Source organism: Aquarana catesbeiana, linkage group LG13 (assembly GCF_042186555.1).
Source record: "Aquarana catesbeiana isolate 2022-GZ linkage group LG13, ASM4218655v1, whole genome shotgun sequence".
Taxonomy (NCBI): Eukaryota; Metazoa; Chordata; class Amphibia; order Anura; family Ranidae; genus Aquarana; species Aquarana catesbeiana.
Window position 1 is genome coordinate 40,728,774 of NC_133336.1, and position 19,233 is coordinate 40,748,006.

Consider the following 19,233-nt stretch of genomic DNA (forward strand, 5'->3'; position numbering starts at 1 on the left):
TACCCTACATGAAGGGACCTTTGTCTAGACTAGACTATTTTCCTAAATAGGTGAACTCTGCCATTAAAGTTGCACTTAGAGGAGGACAATATATTATCTGTAACAGTATAGTTGGTGAACAGCTTATCATGCATTAGTTGCTCATCTAGGCTTCTGGAATGCTTTATTTTAAATCTTGGCCATAAATTATCTTATGAAATGTATTTTGAACAGGTCGCCCTGTAAAGTCTGTTGCAAATCCTTCAGAACCACCCGCAGGCGGATGCAGACGTGGACGCAGCCAAAAGAAATAGTATTGTGTTTTTTATGTGGTTTTTATGTTTGTATGGCGAAAGTATTCATGGATTATTATCTTTTCCGAATAAACCTTTTTAATGAATATTTTGTGTGTGTTTTTTTGTTTTTTGTTTATGTATTAAATGAGGTAATCAAAATATATCATTCAATGACGTTTCATTTTGGATGGAGGATGATGGGGTGCAACCTTTGACTAAATATATGCTCGTAAAGCCATGTGTGAATGTAGAATGTTGGTTTGTCTGATAACCTTTTCTCTGCACAGCGGCTGCCTACTAAATTTCTCTGCTTAATGTATAAAGCCAAAACTTTGTTTTTGGTTATTGTTTCTTTAGGGGGAGATTTCCCTCTATCTCCTGTCTTGGGGGATATGGGAAGTTAGAAGAAATATCCTCAGTCTGTGAAAATCCCCTCTTGCAATAGTCATCAGAAAAAGTGTCCTCATCGGAAGATTTACCCTTTTATTGCTATTGTGATATTGGCAGTAGGGCTGGGAGATTTTCTTAAAAAATAAAATCTTCGATTCTCTTAAAAAAACTTGTTTCACGATTCAAATTGAGTTTTCTTTTCTTTGGAAACCGCGCTGGTCCTGAGGCGCTGCGGGCATGAGCTTTCAGGCGAGGCCGCGGCGTCCGGCCTCGCGGACTAGGCCAAAGCCGCGGCCTCACCTAAAAACTCCTTGCCCGCAGCTCCTCAGGACCGGCGTGGTGTCAGCCCTGGTCCTGAGGCGCTGCGGGCATGAGCTTTTAGGCGAGGCCGCGGCTTCGGCCTAGTCCGCAGCTTCTGGCTGAAGCCGCGGACTAGGCCGAAACTGCGGCCTCGCCTAAAAACTCATGCCCGCAGCCCCTCAGGACCGGCGCGGTAAAAAAAAAAAAAAACGATTTGCTTAAATTTTGAATCTATTTGACCTCTCAACTCAATTCAAGATTTAAATCGATTTTTTCCCCAGCCCTAATTGGCAGTAACATTCTGGATTTCCAATCTCTCACTGGTGACGGTGGTCAGCAAGACGAATGCAGATGACCACACAAACGGCAATGGGGTTTTCACGCTTTCCAAAATTAATTTTGACGCTTCTCCCTAAAAAATAAAACTGGATTAGTCCTAAAATTTATTCAGCCTCCTGTTAATTAAAAACTTGCTTTGCTTACTGTCCTTTGCCCTGGTGGGTGGACAGGTCAAGCAAAGCACATTGTTTTTTATATTGTTTGTTAAAATTGTCATCAGCTGATGTCTTGGTCTGGCCATAGATCGAAATACGTCCCGTTCAGCAGGAACCAAATTTCAGTTTATCTATGGGCAGGCTGGATTGTACTGAAATTAATCTATCAACCAACTTCAGTACAACCAGCCCCTTTTTGTTTTTGTGTGATCACTGCTGGCGGCTATAGCTGCCTGCAGTGATCATTGTATACTGATGGCAGGGTAACCTCCCGCTGCTGCAGGAGTGATTCCCCCCTCAATACTGACTGTTGATGGGCGAATCAAGCTATTTTTTTTTTTTTTTTATCCCATGTTTGAAGGACAAGTAAATTGTATAATGTATGGCTTACTTTAGATGACATCACTAATAGCGATATATCCTCGTACACACACAAAATGATTATTGGGGTCTTGTTGACTTTCATAGCTTCTCAACAAAGGCAAGGCGTGGATAAAATCAGGGTTGCAATGAATTATAAATACTGCTTTTTGGTATGAAATGTATGGCATTGTATCGTACCTTTTAATTAGGTAACCATACATAATACGATTTAAATCTCCTGTAAGGGAAAACTGTTTTTCATGTCCATTGTACGGATATTTAAGTCTTTAAAGCGGTATTAAACCCTAAACCAAAAATGTAATATATCGTAGCTTACTAATCATTAGATGTGGCTGCATTTCTTTTCTTTGGCCTTATCCCTCTGTTTTCGGCTGGTGATCTGGCCAATAACACCCCACCTGTATTAGTGAGACACAGCTTTGGCTGAATGAGCACAGGCGTCAAAGCAGACAGCAGCATTGTCAGTGTGTGTTAAATGTATTAGCAGATTTATATACACTGATTTGAAGCCAAGCTTTAGCTCACACTTTATAACGAGTTACTGCAAACCATTTTTTTCCCATTTTTGGAATAATGGTTTTGCCTGTTTAAATAAAGCCTTTTCATTTTAACCACCTTACTAGTGTTAAATTGTTTGTCTCATCCATGTAAATGGATACATTCTGATGGAGAGCTTGAGCTTTTGAAAAACAGACTTGTTGCCTGGATCACCGGATGAAATGAAAATAAAAGAGAGCCTAAAGAAAAATAATAAAACCATCACATCTAATAATTAAGTTGCAATATGATGTTTATTTTTAGGTTTAATACTGCTTTAAACTAGTAGTTGAAGACTTGGAGACTCACTTCATATGAGAGACCAGGAAAATACCATGTGAGACTGATAAATTGCTGCCAGTAAAGCCTTTTTTTTTTTTTTTTTTTTACAAACCAGTAATCCGGTATTGACTGCTTGGGTCTGAGACCAGAGTACAGGAAGTACAAAAGTTGGGAAATTTACCTAAACTGGAGCACTCAAAATCTGGTGCAGCTCTGCATAGTAACCAATCAGCTTCTAACTTCAGCTTCTTCAATTAAGCTTTGACAAAATCTGAAAGCGGATTGGTTTCTTTGCACAGCTGCACCAGATTTTGCACTCTTCAAGTGTTGGTAATTAACCCCCAAAAAGACAAAATTTGGTCACCTAACCTCCTAAAGCGGAACTTTACCCATAACAACTTGATGAAAAATAATATTCTTTAGCAAGGAACATACAGTCCACATTAATAATTATGCTGCCAAAATGAGTGTGTGCTGTAAATAGCCTCCAGCATTGCTCTTCTTGCTGGAGGCTACTAGAGAAGCCCAGAGCCCCTGAACAGCAGTAAATCATAAAGTGGAACTAAACCTATCGATTTAATGGGTTAAAAAAAGTTACATTCCTGGAATGCTTGGATTGCTAACTGTCTCATTTGCTTGTGTCCTCAACCAAACTGTAAAACCATCAAATGGCTGGTGTCATAACTGATCACATGTGCGGCACCATGGCAGTTGCAGATCAACTAGAGGGCAGCTTCCTTGGCTGTAAAGGATAGGAGGGTTTAATGGCCCATACACACAATCTGAAAATCAGAGGAAAAATACCGCTTTCAAAGCGATCGTACGATAATCCGATTGTTAGTACAGAGTTTTCGAGAGCTGATCTCTACAGTTCATGCAATATTATCCGATGGGACAAGCACAAAAAATGTTCTCGTATGATACTTGATCGTACGATTTTCCTAAAATTGGAGAGCAGCTGAGCATGTGCAGAGCAGGGTGAGACAGTGTATTACTGGATTTTAACCACTTCAGCCTCAGAAGATTTGGCTGCTCAATGACCAGAGCACTTTTTACAATTTGGCACTGTGCTCCTTTAACTGGTAATTGCGCGGTCATGTAATTCTGTATCCAGACTAAATTTGCGTCCTTTTTTTCCTACAAATAGAGCTTTCTTTTGATGGTTTTTGCCTCTGCGATTTTTATTTTTTGCGATATAAACGGAAAAAGACCAAAAATTTGGAAACAAAATGATATTTTCTACGTTTTGTTATAAAAAAAAAAAAATCGAACTAAATTTTAGTCATACATTTAGGCCAAAATGTATTCAGCCACATGTCTTTGGTTAAAAAAAAAAAATCCTAAGCGTATATTTCTTGGTTTGCGCAAAAGTTATCGCGTCTACAAGCTAGGGTACATTTTCTGGAATACGCAGCTTTTAGTTTGACTGCCTATCTCATATCTTGAGGTGCTAAAATGGCAGGGCAGTACAAACCCCACCCCAATGACCCCATTTTGGAAAGTGGACACCCCAAGGAAATTGCTGAGAGGCATGTTGAGCCCATTGAATATTTTTTTTTGTCACAAGTGATTGAAAAATTACATAAAGTTATCACTAAATGATATACTGCTCAAACATGCCATGGGCATATGTGGAATTACACCCCAAAATACATTCGGCTGCTTCTCCTGAGTACGGGGATACCACATGTGTGAGACTTTTTGGGAGCCTAGCCGCATACAGGACCCCAAAAACCAAGCACCGCCTTCAGGCTTTCTAAAGGCGTAAAATTGTGATTTTACGTCTCACTACCTATCACAGTTACGCAGGCCCTGAAATGTCCAGATAGCACAACACCCCCCCCCCCCCCTAAATGACCCCATTTTGGAAAGTAGACACCCCAAGGTGTTTGCTAAGAGTATTTGACAGCTCATTTGTTTTTGAAAATTAAGAAAGAATAAAATATATTTTTTAATTTTCAAAACTTCCTGACAATTAGTTAGATCTGTAAAATTCTCAACATGCCTCTCAGCAAATAGCTTGGGGGGTCATTTGGGGGGGGGGTTGTGCTATCTGGGCATTTCATGGCCTCCAAAACTGATGGGCAGGGAGGAGTGAAATCAAAAATGGTATGCCCATAGAAAGCCTGGAAGCTGTGATTGGTTTTCAGGGTCCTGTACACGTTTAGACTGCCAAAAAGTCCCACACATGTGGTATCCTCATACTCAGGAGAAGCAGCAGAATGCATTTTGGGGTGTAATTCAACATATAACCATTCCATGTTTGAACAATATATCATTTAGTGACAACTTTGTATAAAAAGAAAAAAAAAATTGCTGAAACTTGTGGCAAAATAAAAAATATTCCATGGACTCAACATGCCTATCAGCAAATAGCTTGGGGTGTCTACTTTCCCAAAAAGGGGGCATTTGGGAAGAAGTTTTGAACTGTCCTGGCATTTTATGCACAACATTAGAAGCTTATATCACAAATCACCCACTCTTCTAACCACTTGAAGACAAAGCCCTTTCTGACACTTTTTGTTTACATGAACAAAAAATTGCTAGAAAATCACTTTGAACCACAAACATATTATATATATATATATATATATATATATATTTATTTTTTTTAAAGCCAAGGCCCTACAGATTAAAATGGTGTGTGTTGCAATTTTTTTTTTCACACAGTGTTTGTGCAGCGATTTTTCAAATGCAATTTTTTTTGGAAATGCACTAAAACACACTATATTGCCCAAATGTTTAAAGGAAATAAAAAATATGATCTTACGCCGAGTACATAGATACCAAACATGACATGCTTTAAAATTGCACACAAACATGCAGCGGCGACAAACTATCTACATTTTTTAAAAGCCTTTAAAATCCTTTACAGGTTACCACTTTAGATTTTTTTTTTTTTAATTATTTTTGTTATCGCAGGGAATGTAAATATTCCCTATGATAGGAATAGGTAGTGACAGGTTCTTTTTTTTTTTTTTCTAAACTTGGGTCTATTAGACCTTTAGATCTCTCCTCTACCCTCAAAGCATCTGACCACAAAAAGATCGGTGTGATAAAATGCTTTCCCAATTTCCCAATGGTGCTGTTTATATCCGGTGAAACCTAAGTCATAAAATGCTTGTAGCTTCCAGTTTCTTAGGTCATAGAGATGATTGGAGCCATTCTGGTCTCCAATCAGTTCTATGGTTAGTGGCTGCATTCTCGGGTTCCCTGTTGGGACAGGAGAGCCCAAGATAACCTTGGAAGATGGTGGGGGGTCGTTCCCTCCTACTGCTTGTAAAAGCATTCTAGAGGCTAATTAGCTGTTAAGATTGCTTTTACATAAAAGCCGACCGCTGGCTGAAAAGAATGATACCTAACCCTGCAGGCATCATTCTGGTGTAACCACTCAGTGCAGCAACATACCACTAAGTTGCTGGTCCATGTTGGGCATATATTGTAATATTTTGTTTTTTTCATGCAGCCTGTGGGCTGAACGAAAAAAAAAAGATTGATCGGTGGGTATGCCCACCATTAGAATACCGCCCTTCATCCACCCACTTCTAATGATGGGCATGCATGCACCATTTTTTTTTTTTAAACTGTGGTGTTGAAATCACCTCCTACAACGCTGGAGTCACGGCTTTACGTATTGTGGGAGCAAACTCTGTTGCTTTCAGAATAAATAAACCCATGCTGCAGCTGAATGGTGTACCTGCTAAGCAAATGATGGTTAACAATCAAACAAAGTAACATTACAATATAAAAAACAAAAAAAAAAAACGCGCTAATGAGTGTTACAAACATTAAATGATAATGTTAGTCCCATACAAAATTGTGTAGTCCCATATAGAAAAGTCCAAAGCAAATAAAAGTGAATCTGTCATAAGTGAATGGCGTGAATATCATCCAAATTTAACAGGTGGTGGGATGACATATAACTGGAACACATCTATATGGTATTATGCTTACCAGAAGTAAGCCAAATTAGGGCGAGTGGCTTAAACCCAGCCTGGGCCTTTGGAAGAGAACGAATAACGTATATCCAATCCACAGAGATTTATCCGAAAATATATAACAAAAACATAGCGTAATACTGATAACGTAAACCACTCCAAAAACAGATAAAAAGTACAACACTCAACATAGACCCAAAATCATGTGTATTCATAAGACATCCAGTGTCAGTACAACAACTAGGATTGTTATGTGAGTGTCATGCAATCATGCAAAAAATTAAGTGGGTATGTTAAAAAGATAGAACGTGAACAATACCCAAAATCTGCTTAGCAGATATAGGTGAAAGGTGTATACAGTATACCAGAAAGACATACCATACCTGCAAAGCAAATACAATAAAACAGTAAAAATAAAACATTACTGTTCTAAAATACAGTAACAATAGAGAGCGAACATAAGAGAATAATAGAGAAGAAAAATAAAACCACAACTATTTTTGGCTTTTGTGTTTTTGCTTTTTTGCACTTTTAGCTAAACTGTAAACGATCCAGTTTAGGGTCTCTCAAAATATGATGGTCATCTTATCTTTCGAGACCCTGTGTAAGTGTGCCCTAGGACTGTGCAATGCTGTACCCTACGCTAATACTCCACTAGTATGTGATAGTGTTTGAAACAGTCACTGATGCTGAGACCAGTTTGGTCAGGACAGGAGGGACAATAAAAGCGGGTGTCACGCCTAAATCCGCGTTTGCAGACACGACATCTTTGGGTAGGGTTACCAGGGAGGACATACAGAAAATGCCTCTCATGCAGCCAGCTCACTGGATTTGTGTTGGGAAGGTGGGCCACAGCACCGTCTGGAAACAGAAGGGCTGTTATGATCTCTTCCTGGAATTTAAGGAAGGATCCAGTTCATCCTGAAGCTTTGTATAGCACATAAGCATTCAGCAGAGTCAATTGGAATGAATATACAGACAATTTTTTGTACCAGCGTCTGGCCTGACGGGCAGTTAGGTACAGCTCCAACAACTGGTCGTTGAGGTCCACCCCTCCATGACTTAAGATCTTACAAATTAAAATAGACAAAACGAGGAAGAAAAGATAACAATTACAGGAATCGGCTGACAGCCAACCAGACTTCCTACCTGTGTGCACACAGTTATATCACAAGACAAGATACTGCAAAACAATATATATTTACTTAATCAGAAAAATTATAACTTTAAAGGCGCAGTTCGTATATTAGATTACAAAACATAAGGGGCTTTTTACATGATCCTTTCAATCCTTTCTTTGTCATGAACGTGACAATCACAAACCCTGTTTCCCCCAATATGTCCCCGACATTCATCTGGACTACTTTCCCACAAATTTACCATTATCCTAAGCATGTAGAAACAGAGAACAACAAACACATAATCTCAGCTGCATAGCAATTGTCCATGAAATACAAAGGGGGAAGGGGCGTGACGGTCCATAAAAGCAAGTGAGAGGGGCATGACAGAACTTTTAGGCCAAATAAAAAATAGTCCCGAAGAAAAGCACAAAAAAAAAGTCTCTTGTATGGCTTTTGAATGGCCATTAAATTCATAAACGGGAAGGAAAAGGAAATGTCCACATTATAATTCTCATTTTCCTAAACTTTACACAAAACGTTTGGTTCTATTCTGTGCTCATCCATATTTTACAGAGATCCTCCACCCCAAAAACCCTGCCTATTTGTAAGGATAGAACTCGATATCCACAGACAGACTGGAACTGATGCATTGGGCTAGACTTGGGTCTTCGAGCTGGCGTATCTGGATCTCTCTCTTGTGATGCTCACTGGAATTTTGTAGACCTTTGTCATTTGTCTAACCCTCAAGGTGTCATTCCCAGGAACATTTTCCAACAGGAGTCTGCCTTTACTCATTTCAGCGCCCCCCGTGGCATTTAAACAACAAAGATGAACAACGAAGATTTCCATGTAAAAGCTGTAGTCATCTCTTTATCCGGATAGGGTAGGGTATGAATGGGGTGGGCATTTCTTCATGTGAATGGGTCTAGGGGTGAATGCTGGCTGGGGCATCCAACATGAATAATCACAGAATCTACTTGATCAGTTCAGGCCTTATGAGTTAATGAGGAATAATATTCCTCATTAACTCAAACATAAGTAAAGCATGCAGAAATAAAAATGTTGCTCAGCAACAGTCTTCATTACGTAGATTCAATATATTTAACTAAACATTTTTTCTTTCAAATCCAGTATTTCAGCAGGATTTCAACAAAACCTAAACACCTTTAGTTCCTTCTATCCCCGGGACTCAAGTGGACCCGAGGGTCTCCGAACAGAACATTTTACCCAAACACATATTCTGACTCAGAAGTCAGCCTCCCAACTTCGCAAATATGTCTGATCATTAGCAACAAACAAAACATTGATGGATAAACAACATTACATCATTAACACTTCATGAATGACACTCTGGGAATTCAAAAGGTAAATATATCCAGAATACTCACTCTGACTGTTATTCAAACAAACTTCCCCTCAATATTTTAGTATTTCATGGACTCAATACATGCAGCATTTTATGTTGGTCCTGGTTACTTAATTTCAGTAACTTCAAACATTTAGGTTTCACCATTTTTTTTACCAAAATCCCACTATCAATTTTAATTTAACCCCCAAAGGTTTATTTTGGGATTAACTTTTATATATTATCAGAAACATGGGCCTAATAACCTCTACTCCCAAAACAAGAAAATACAATATGAGACAACTCTTTGTGTACATTTTAAACAAACACTTAAGATATTTTACTAATTAAATAATACCCTGTGCATTCATTAAACACAATACAATTTATCATTCCACATTAATTTGGCAATTCCATTCATTTTTCATTTAGAAATGTTTTCCATATGTTCCCCTCAAACACCTTTAAACACCTTTTCCCATATATATATTTTTTTAAATCCTTATCTCACCTGAAGTATATATTTTCCCTAGTGCATAGGCTTACACAACCTTAAGTTACTTCCCTTTTTCTTTACTAACCACAATTCCTCTGGCGTAGCGCCTGGAATATGTAACTTCCTTATTCTTTCCATAGCATAGATATATACTTCTTTATTATAATATTCTTAAACTTGTATTTAACCAAAAAAAGATAAAATCAAACATTTTAAAATCCCCAATCATTGTTTATATAGCTTAAACACAATTAAAACTGTTTGAACAAATAACCTTTCCCTTGTCTTGTAACAGGCAATGGGGGTTATTTATGAAAGGCAAATCCACTGTGCACTACAAGTGCAAACTACAAGTGCAAAGTGCACTTGAAATTGCACTGAAAGTTCACTTGGAAGTGCAGTCGCTGTAAATCTGAGGGGTAGATCTGAAATGAGGGAAAGCTCTGCTGATTTTATTATCCAATCATGTGCAAGCTAAAATGCTGTTTTTTGTTTTCCTTGCACGTCCCCCTCAGATCTACAGCGACTGCACCTCCAAGTGCACTTTCACCGCAATTTCAAGTGCACTTTGCACTTGTAGTGCATAGTGGATTTGCCTCTAGTAAATAACCTCCAATATCCTTATACAATGCAAAGTTCACATTTTTTTTCCTCAACATCAACAAATTTTTTTTAAAACAACATATATTTTCCCTACATAAAACTCCACTCTAGGTTCTTCTATAACACTATAATATCAATCCGAAATATAGCACATTTGCTGATATTGGAAAAAAAACACCTTTTAACTTCATTAATGCAAGGATAGGCAATTACAATTAAAACAGTTATTAGAGTCAGACTCTAACAGAAATAATCAAAATACCTTATACATAAATTGAAATTTGGTACCAGCGCATACATGTAATTTATCAGTGATGTGTCACATTCCCCTTTTAATGTTTCCAATTAATTATGCATTGGGCATGGGCTTAATATGTGCCCAACACATTTCATGAATAGACTGACAATAGTTGCAACATTTTAACAATAAACATGTATTTTTAATCTATATAGATAACTATCTGAATTAAATCCTTCTTTAACATTCACTCTCCACCTCAGCAAGTCTCTTAGACTCGCTTAATATGGAATGCATATATAGCAGTATGCATTGCGCAAAAGCGGTGACGAAGCCAAGGTCGGCGGTTTGATCCCCTTTTTCACTTGAAGCAACATAGCAGATCTATGGTATGTACCTCTGTGTATTGTGCTAAACAATACTTTGGATAGGAGGAATCACTCAAATAGTAACTTGTCCTTGTCCAAATCCGCAATTCAATCCTCTTAAAGCACCATACACAGATGAGTACTCTGTCTCTCTCACCAGCCCACTTTAGCAACGTTCTCCGTCTTGGCAGGATCATAGGACATATATCAACCACCTAACAATCTATTTGCATTCAAAAGATAAAACATAAAAATAACATAACATAATAACATAAAATTAAGCACTTCTCTCTGAGCAGGTGGAGGAGAATTCCCTATACTAACAACAACTTTCCCTTAACTAATAACCAGTAATTCACTTTTTAATCATTCAACACTACCCACCAATATTATGCTGAATGGCAAGTTCCCCCTTTCTTAGTTTTAATACTAACACATATAGGCTCACACAGATCTCAAAATTTCTCAATATCTACTGCTAGCTTGAAACTTCCTCATTTTAAACTTTTTTTTTTTTTTTTTTTTTTCCTCAACTGTTTAAAACCTTGGATCTTGACTGTCCTTGAAGATAATTCCTGATCATCCCTTAAATATACTTCATAATCAATAAATACATGAAAATGCATTTTCACGCAATGCTACAGCAAACATGGACACTCGCCAGGCCTGGTATGCATCATCATTGATGTGGTCCCCTTTTAAATCTCAAACAGCTCCAAATGTCACTTCCCATTTTTAAAACTATATTTTATTCTTGCGTCTTTTGTCTCTAAACTGCATTGAATCGACTTGTACAATGGAAACCTTCATAAGATATATCAGTAGCTACCTTTGATAATGGATTTTAACTGGGGATTTTAACTGACACCGTGTTCCTAAGCTTCTAGATGTGAGCCCTAACCATTAACATATCCCTTCGAATTCTCCATCTAACTCTTGTTATCCTTTTTTGTATGCTAGTTAAAACTTCAAGCTTGTATAGCATAGCTAAAACCCCTTTTGTCCCATATGCATAACAACAATAACATTTTCCTTAATTTCTTCAGTCTTTTAAACACTTTAGGTAATCACATACTTACCACTTTCACGATATTTGCATATAAGCAAGGGAGATTTCTAATTACTTTGTCCCTATTTCTGACTAAAATTCCTGATCGATCACCTTTTTTTCCAGGAGCACCAAGCTACCAATGGGCGTGTACACTTTTCCACAGCGTTCCCAAAACATTTAAAGCCAACCTGGGCATAACACTATAGAAACCCCAAGCTGCTACAAAACATGCAAGTAATCTAGCAATACCAACCAGCAATCATAAGTTATGTTATCAGTGTAGCAATACACAAACTTGCACAAACTTCCTACACTGAGGCATTTATCCTATAAGAATAAAGGATTTGGACCTAGATTTGGTGGAGGCATATCTTTCCCTTGTCTTTGACCCATAATCCAAAATACCGTAGACCACTTTGACTGTCCGACCTTACAGTCAGTGTATCTACACAACAAATTATCTTATTATTTCTATGCAACAGAAAGAGAATCAAAGATTTAGCGGGCACTGTTGGTTACCTAAATACTCTTTCAAAAAGGATACTGAACTGCAGTTTCTAATATATGGATTCTTAAATAAAGACTCAGGTCTCCCACAGACCCTACAATGTTACACTCCCGTGAGTGTGTCTATTAAGGCGTGGTCCGTCCTTCCTTTCTCTTTAAAATTTAAAAGGCTAAGAGTTTATCAGAGGCAGGGTAAGAAAGAAGTCGTCAAAATAGACAAAGTTCTACCACCGCGGATGATTGTCTTATCTGGGACGAGCCCCAATTTGAAAGGAAATAGTAGGTATTCTGGACCACCCTTCTTGTAGGTACACCAACAGGGTCCTCAGATATCTGGAGACACCCAATGAAGGAGAGGCAGGTTGTGCATTCATAAGATATCTGCTTTATTGTAGCCCGTGTCTAATCTTTTATTCAGTTACAAAACAAAGAAAGACGTGATTATAAGAAGGCAGACGTGTCCTTCTGCTTACATAAGCTTTTTCTATGGAAAGTTACATATTGTGCAAAGTATCATATGACTTAAGAGATCTTACAAATTAAAATAGACAAAATTAGGAAGAAAAGATAACAATTCCAAGAATCGGCTGACCACAGCCAACCAGACGTTCTGCCTATATGCAGACAGTTTTATCACAAGACAAGATACTGCAAAACAATATATATATTTACTTAATCAGAAAAATTATACCTTTAAAGGCGCAGTTCGTATATAGATTACAAAACACAAGGGGCTTTTTACATGATCTTTTCAGGGAGTAAACAAGGCTGCAAACTGTTGGTTGAAGTGGTTTACGAGGGGCCGAATTTTGTGGAGCCGATCGTATCCAGGGTCACCCTAAGGATGACAGAGTTCATTGTCATTGAAATGCATGAACCGCAAGATCTGCTCGTATCATGTCCTGCTCATGGAGGCAGAGAACACGGGCATATGGTGAATTGTGTCAGTGGACCAATATGATCGCAACTCACTTTTTTAACTATGCCCATGAGGAGGGATAGGCCCAGAAAGGTCTTAAATTCAGAGACCTTAATAGGTCTCCAATCTCTGGCAAGGGCCAACTGGGGATTAGCGGCAATGACTTGACCAGCATACAAATTGCTTTGGTCCACAACAGATCTATAGAGATCTCCCGTGAAAAACAGCGAATTAAAATCAAGTGACGTAAAATCAACTGTTTCCACCTGAATTCCGGGTTGGCCAGTGAATGGGGGAGGTACGGGTGCTGCAGAAGTGATGGGCTCCCAATTTGGATTGGCAAATGCAGCAGGAAGGGCATTATGGGCTCAACAGGCCTGTGTTTGTCTTCTTGGTGGTTGTGGGACTCTACTTGAGCTAGCCACCTTACCAGCTTGAACTGCACTTATGGGACTCACCACGTCACCAAATGTTACTGCAGTGCTGGACTACAGACACTATACTACATGTGCTTCCATTGTGGAGACACTTATAAATTCAGTAGTGTTAGGACTGCAAGCATACACAGGGTGCCGTGAAGAGGCCTTGCAGCTTATGCATGCATTTGCAAATGCGTGCTAACTAAACCCTTGTTTTTAACGCAGACTGTTGGACAGGTTAATTTGGTTGGTTGGCAGAGTTGAGCTATGGAATGTTCTGTTTTTGTCTTTCACTATACTATTAAGGGAGGTGTATGGTGCGTGCATGGGTGTTAGCACTACTGACACTAATCTGACACTGCATGGGGTGACGCAGACCCTGACGCTAAAAACTGATATCACCCGCCGGGTGATCAGGGGGTTAAACCTTTTATTGGGTTATATACAGTGGGTGCCCTGATGCTATACGGTGATCACTGGTGACAGGGGGTGATCAAGGGGTTAAACCTTTATTAGGGGGGTCCCTAGACCTATCTGGGCTACTACTAAGTACCCTAACACTGATTATTGTCACAAATGACACCAGTACAGTGATCAAAGAAAAATATGAACACTGCACTGGGTAATAAAGTGACAGGGAGTGAAGGGGTTAACTGGGGGGTGATCGGGGGGGGGTGACAAGTGTGCCTATGTGTACTGTGTCAGTATAGTGTTGGTGCAACTTACTCTGAGATGTCTTCTCTCCTCTCTCTGGAATGGAAAAGAGTTCCACGAGGGGAGATGACATCACTTCCCCTGCCTGTGTTTACACTTACACAGGCAGGGGAAGGATTTCATTTGCCAGAACCGATCACCAGGTCCAGGCCAGAAATCATTGGCCTGGGCCTGGAGACTGATCGGTTCTGAAGCGAATCTAATCGTTGCGGCCGCCGTAAGGTAACGTTGATTCGCCCAGCCGAGCCAACCTGTCGCAGTACAACTGCGGTGGTTGGCCCGGAACTGGTTAAACAGAATAGTATGGGCGCTTTTTTTTTTTATGTTTTACATTAGCTTTACCTGCAAAAGGGGCCAACCTAAAGTCATCTAGTGGGACCTAAAGTGGTTGTAAAGTCAGACGTTTTTTAATCTTGATTCATTAAGATAAAAAGCAGCAGCAGCCCCCCTAATACTTACCTGAGCCCCATCTCTGTCCAGCGATGTCCACGAGTGTCTCGGCGATCGGGGACTCTCCTTCCTGATTGGTTGAGACACTGCAGTGGCGCCATTGGCTTCTGCTGCTGTCCATCAAAGTCAGTTAGCTAATCAGGAGAGAAAGGGGGTGGGGCTGAACCGTAGCCCCGTGTCTGAATGGACACACGGAGCTGTGGCTTGGCTCGGGTGCCCCCATAGCAAGCTGCTTGCTGTGGGGGCACTCAACAGGAGGCAGGAACCTGGAGCACAGAAGAGGGACCTGAGAAGAGGAGGATCTGGGCTGCTCTGTGCAAATCCACTGCACATGGCAGGTAAGCATAACATGTTTGTAAAGTACAATCACTTTAATATTCTAATAAGAGAGCCCAGCACTGCTTGTGCATTTGTTGATAGATGTGACTATTTTAAATGTTTCCAGCTCTTCTTAAAGGGAGGTGTGCTGTTGTCTCTCCTTGACTCATTTAGGTTTATTTTTGGAACTGTAAGGGAGAAAAGCCTCCAAGCAAAGTTTGCAACTTTGCCACCTGCTGGCCGCAAGCAAAAATGAAATTCATATTTAGTATAGTGTTAAAAAAAAATAATTACAGGACATTTAAAAATACAAAGCCACTACATTTTTATTGTAGCTTGTTTCATTACTATACAATCTGTAAAGTCTATCCCACAAAATGAAAATGCACAGAGGTATGCCATTTCTGAGAGCCCGGAAGGAGTGCACATTAGTGCATTTCCTTGTAGACCATCCCTGTATTCCTGTGCCCATTCTTGGCACATTGCAGGAGTGCTGCCTTTAGACTGCATTTACAGCTCTTGATGACTCCAGTTGTGTGTAAATATTAGAAAACAGCAGGGTAATACATTCCAAGAATCACTTGAGTAGTGCTGCAAAGACGAGTGTCCTTACTGGTATTGTAGTCATACTCCCAAGATCCCCTGCTGTTTCTAATCAGTGCGCACAGCCGTGAAAAAACTGGACTGACATTTACAGGCACAGCAGGGAGATACTTGACTAGGGAATGTTAAAGATTCTACTACCTGCGTTTCAAAGTGGCCACTGTATATGATAAATCTTCACAGGGGGACTAGTCTGCGCTTCCTCTGATCGCTTAATGAGGATATCGATAATGAAGCCGAGTCCCCATACTCCCACACAACCTCTCATACGATGTACGTTTAGGAAAGTGAAATGTATGCTTCTTATGTTCCTGCTTAGGACTAATTGGAAATCCCTTAACAAGTCTTCCATTCTTCTAGCAGAGAAGATACCATTTTTTGAGTGCATATGCATTAGCCCGAACTGTAACATCTGCAGTGTTTTACATTTTCTCACTCTATGCACCTCTGTCATATAATAAATATATACAGTATATATAGAGTAACTACAGCTCTAGCTGCTTATTATGGAAATATCACATAGTAGTTCTGCACAAGAATCAGGCATCATTACTGTTTTCTCTCCATGCGTGTGAATCCGTGGATTTGAAATTAAATCAATAAACTCTTTATGTGTAATTGGTTTTATTTCAGCAGTTTTGCAAGGACGATGCCTTCATTTTCTGACATACTCTAAACCCTAGAGAGAGTAGTACGTGAAAATGTCAGGACGTATGCAGTTTTTGAGATGCTGTAACCACCAGGTATTGCATTGCACAAGCAGCTTGGATCACGTCTATCCTGTTCTAATGTTTGATCAATAAATACACTTAACAGTATTTGTCTGCTTTAGGCATTAAAAATGGAACTTCAGTTTTCCAAAAAATATTTTTTATATAAATATAAAACAAAATGTAAAAAAATTCTGAAATACACTAGATTACTAACATGCACATGAACTTTAATGGCATCCCAGTCTTAAGCACACGATCGTATCTTCCGACGGGAATTGTGTGTTGACAGACTGTTGGCCTAAAATCCGACCGTTTGTACGATCCATCGGACAATTGTTGTTAGATTTTCCGCAGACAAATGTTGAATGGCAGGCTTATATATTTTCCGTGGACAAATATCTGTTGTCAGATTTTCCGAGCGTGTGTACACAAGTCCGTCAGACAAAAGTCCAAAGTACAAACATGCATGCTCGTAAACAAGGACGAGCCAGAAGAGGTCGGTCTTGTAAACTTGCGTTTGTAATGAAGAATTAACATTCGCAAAGCTGTAAATTATGAAATCTCGAAATGTAGCGCACATTCTCTTCTTCTTTAATGGGATAATAATGAAGCTGCTTTGCTGGTGATACTGATGGAGTTCTGCCAAACGTATTTTAAAAGGCTTTTATTTTCTGGTGATACTGTATCAAGAATAATATTATTATGCTTGTTTTTTTGTTTTTTTTTGGGCAAGTTACCACAACACCATCATCCCGTAGTTTTTAAGATCAAAGATACAACTGTGTTGGTGTCCCTTGTCAATTTTACATTGTATTTTTTTGAATGTAATTGCCTACTCCCAAACTGTCATTTGAAGTAAAATACATAGCCAAGTATTATTCTCCACATTTTTTTATTGTGCATTAAAAAAAGAAAACAAATAAAATTAGACATGCTATCTGCCAATAGATCTTAACCAAAAAGTGCATTCTATGCATCCAAAAATATAGAAAATATACCAAATCAAATCATTATTCAACCAAAAAATTAAATAAAAGCCTCATGCATGCGTCCTTCTTCTTAATATAGGGGGTCAACAATGGCAAGAGTTGGTGAAAGCAGGGTTACGTCATCCGGAGATAATTCCAAAAATCAGCTGGATTATTCTCCTGGAGCTCCTGCAGCAAAGGCATATGACATAATTGGTCACGATTAACAAAGCAACCACTTTTTGGTCCAAGAAATCCTCCTCCTCCTGTTCCTGGACTGGACTTGGGTCAAAAAAATAACTCCAAGGCCAATAATTAATAACACGTTATCTCCTCCGATTCCGCAACATGTCTGGTTGACGGCCGTTCAGAAACGAACTGAAAAGCACAAAATGAAAAGCGCGAAATGAAAAGCGCGAATCAACACTCACCAAACTTCTACTAACATAAAATTAGCAGAAGGGGCCCAAAGGGTGGCGCCTGACAATTGAACTTCCTCTTTATCGGCTCGTAGTACGTCACTGCGTTCGTGTTTGTTGGCCAACAATTGTGTACCGTTTGTATGCAAGACAAGTTCACGGCACACGCCCTTCGGATAAAAGTCTGATGCTTTATTTGCAGAAAATTCGATTGTGTGTACGAGGCTTTAAGCTGGATACACACTATACAACTTTTGTTGTTTGATTTCTTTTAGATTTACCTTCAACTATGTAGTGCAAGGGTCTGCTTGATTGCATACAAATTGTTAAGTGTTAAGTGTACAAGTGTTAAGGTTTGACCTCATATTTTATGGTTTTGGTAAATCTAAAGAAAATTGTATAGTGTGTATCCAGCTTTAGTCCGTAGGGTTCAATACTGAGTTGGCCCACCTTTTGCAGCTATAACAGCTTCAACTCTTCTGGGTAGGTTGTCCACAAGGTTTAGGAGTGTGTCTATGGGAATGTTTGACCATTCTTCCAGAAGCGCATTTGTAGTGGGAAAGGACAGTCCAGGTTGACACCCTACTTGCCCGTCTTCGTCGCCTTGAAAGCGCTCACAAAACGCGTTTGCCCGTTCGTTACATTGCAAGCTACTTAAAACCTGTGACAAACTCAACTCCCTCCTTTTTCATAAAACAAAACAGAAATTGGCATGGTCCCATCGTACTATGTACAAATTTTCAAACAAACCTGGCACCCTCCTAGCGAGGGCGCTCCGTGGACCTCGTACCTGGACCTATATCCCGCATATCACCTCATCTTCGGGGCAAAAACTCTCTACATCGGATGCTATGGCTGCTGAATTTCACTCCTTCCGTGGTTTATACAACCTAGACCCAACACCTTCCCCAGAAGCCTCTTTAGGTCTTTCCGCAAACATTCGCATTACATTGCATCTTCTGGCATTGCATCTTCTCTTTCCTCCTCTGTACGAGAACAATTAGAGACTCCTAACACAGAGGAGGAACTATGTAATGCTCTCGCTCAGTCCAAACCAAAAAAGGCACCAGGACCTGATGGTCTGACTGCCGTCTACTACAAGACTTTCTTTACTTTACTCATGCCACGCTTGGCAACAGCCCTCAACTCCCTGGTGGAGGGGAAGTCTATGCCGGTAGACGCTCTTAGAGCATTTATTTCCCTGATCCCCAAGGAAGGCAAAGATCCGGCCCAGTGCGGCAGTTACCATCCCATTGCACTTTTAAATACCGATCTGAAACTCTTTGCAAAGATTCTGGCCAATAGACTACTGCCCCATCTCCCGAGCCTGATACACAAAAACCAGGCAGGGTTCGTCCCACTCTGAGAGCCTCGTGACAAT

General features: G+C 39.6%; 1 protein-coding gene across 1 annotated transcript in view; it reads left to right on the forward strand.

Annotated features, from left to right (window-relative positions):
• Nucleotides 1-379, forward strand: part of VRK1 (VRK serine/threonine kinase 1) — a 66,224-nt gene extending 65,845 nt beyond the window's left edge. Inside the window, exon 13 of the mRNA XM_073610319.1 lies at nucleotides 214-379. Within this exon, the coding sequence (XP_073466420.1) occupies nucleotides 214-293 (80 nt within the window). The 3' untranslated portion in view covers nucleotides 294-379. The remainder of the gene's footprint in view (nucleotides 1-213) is intronic.
• Nucleotides 380-19,233: the final 18,854 nt, after the last annotated feature.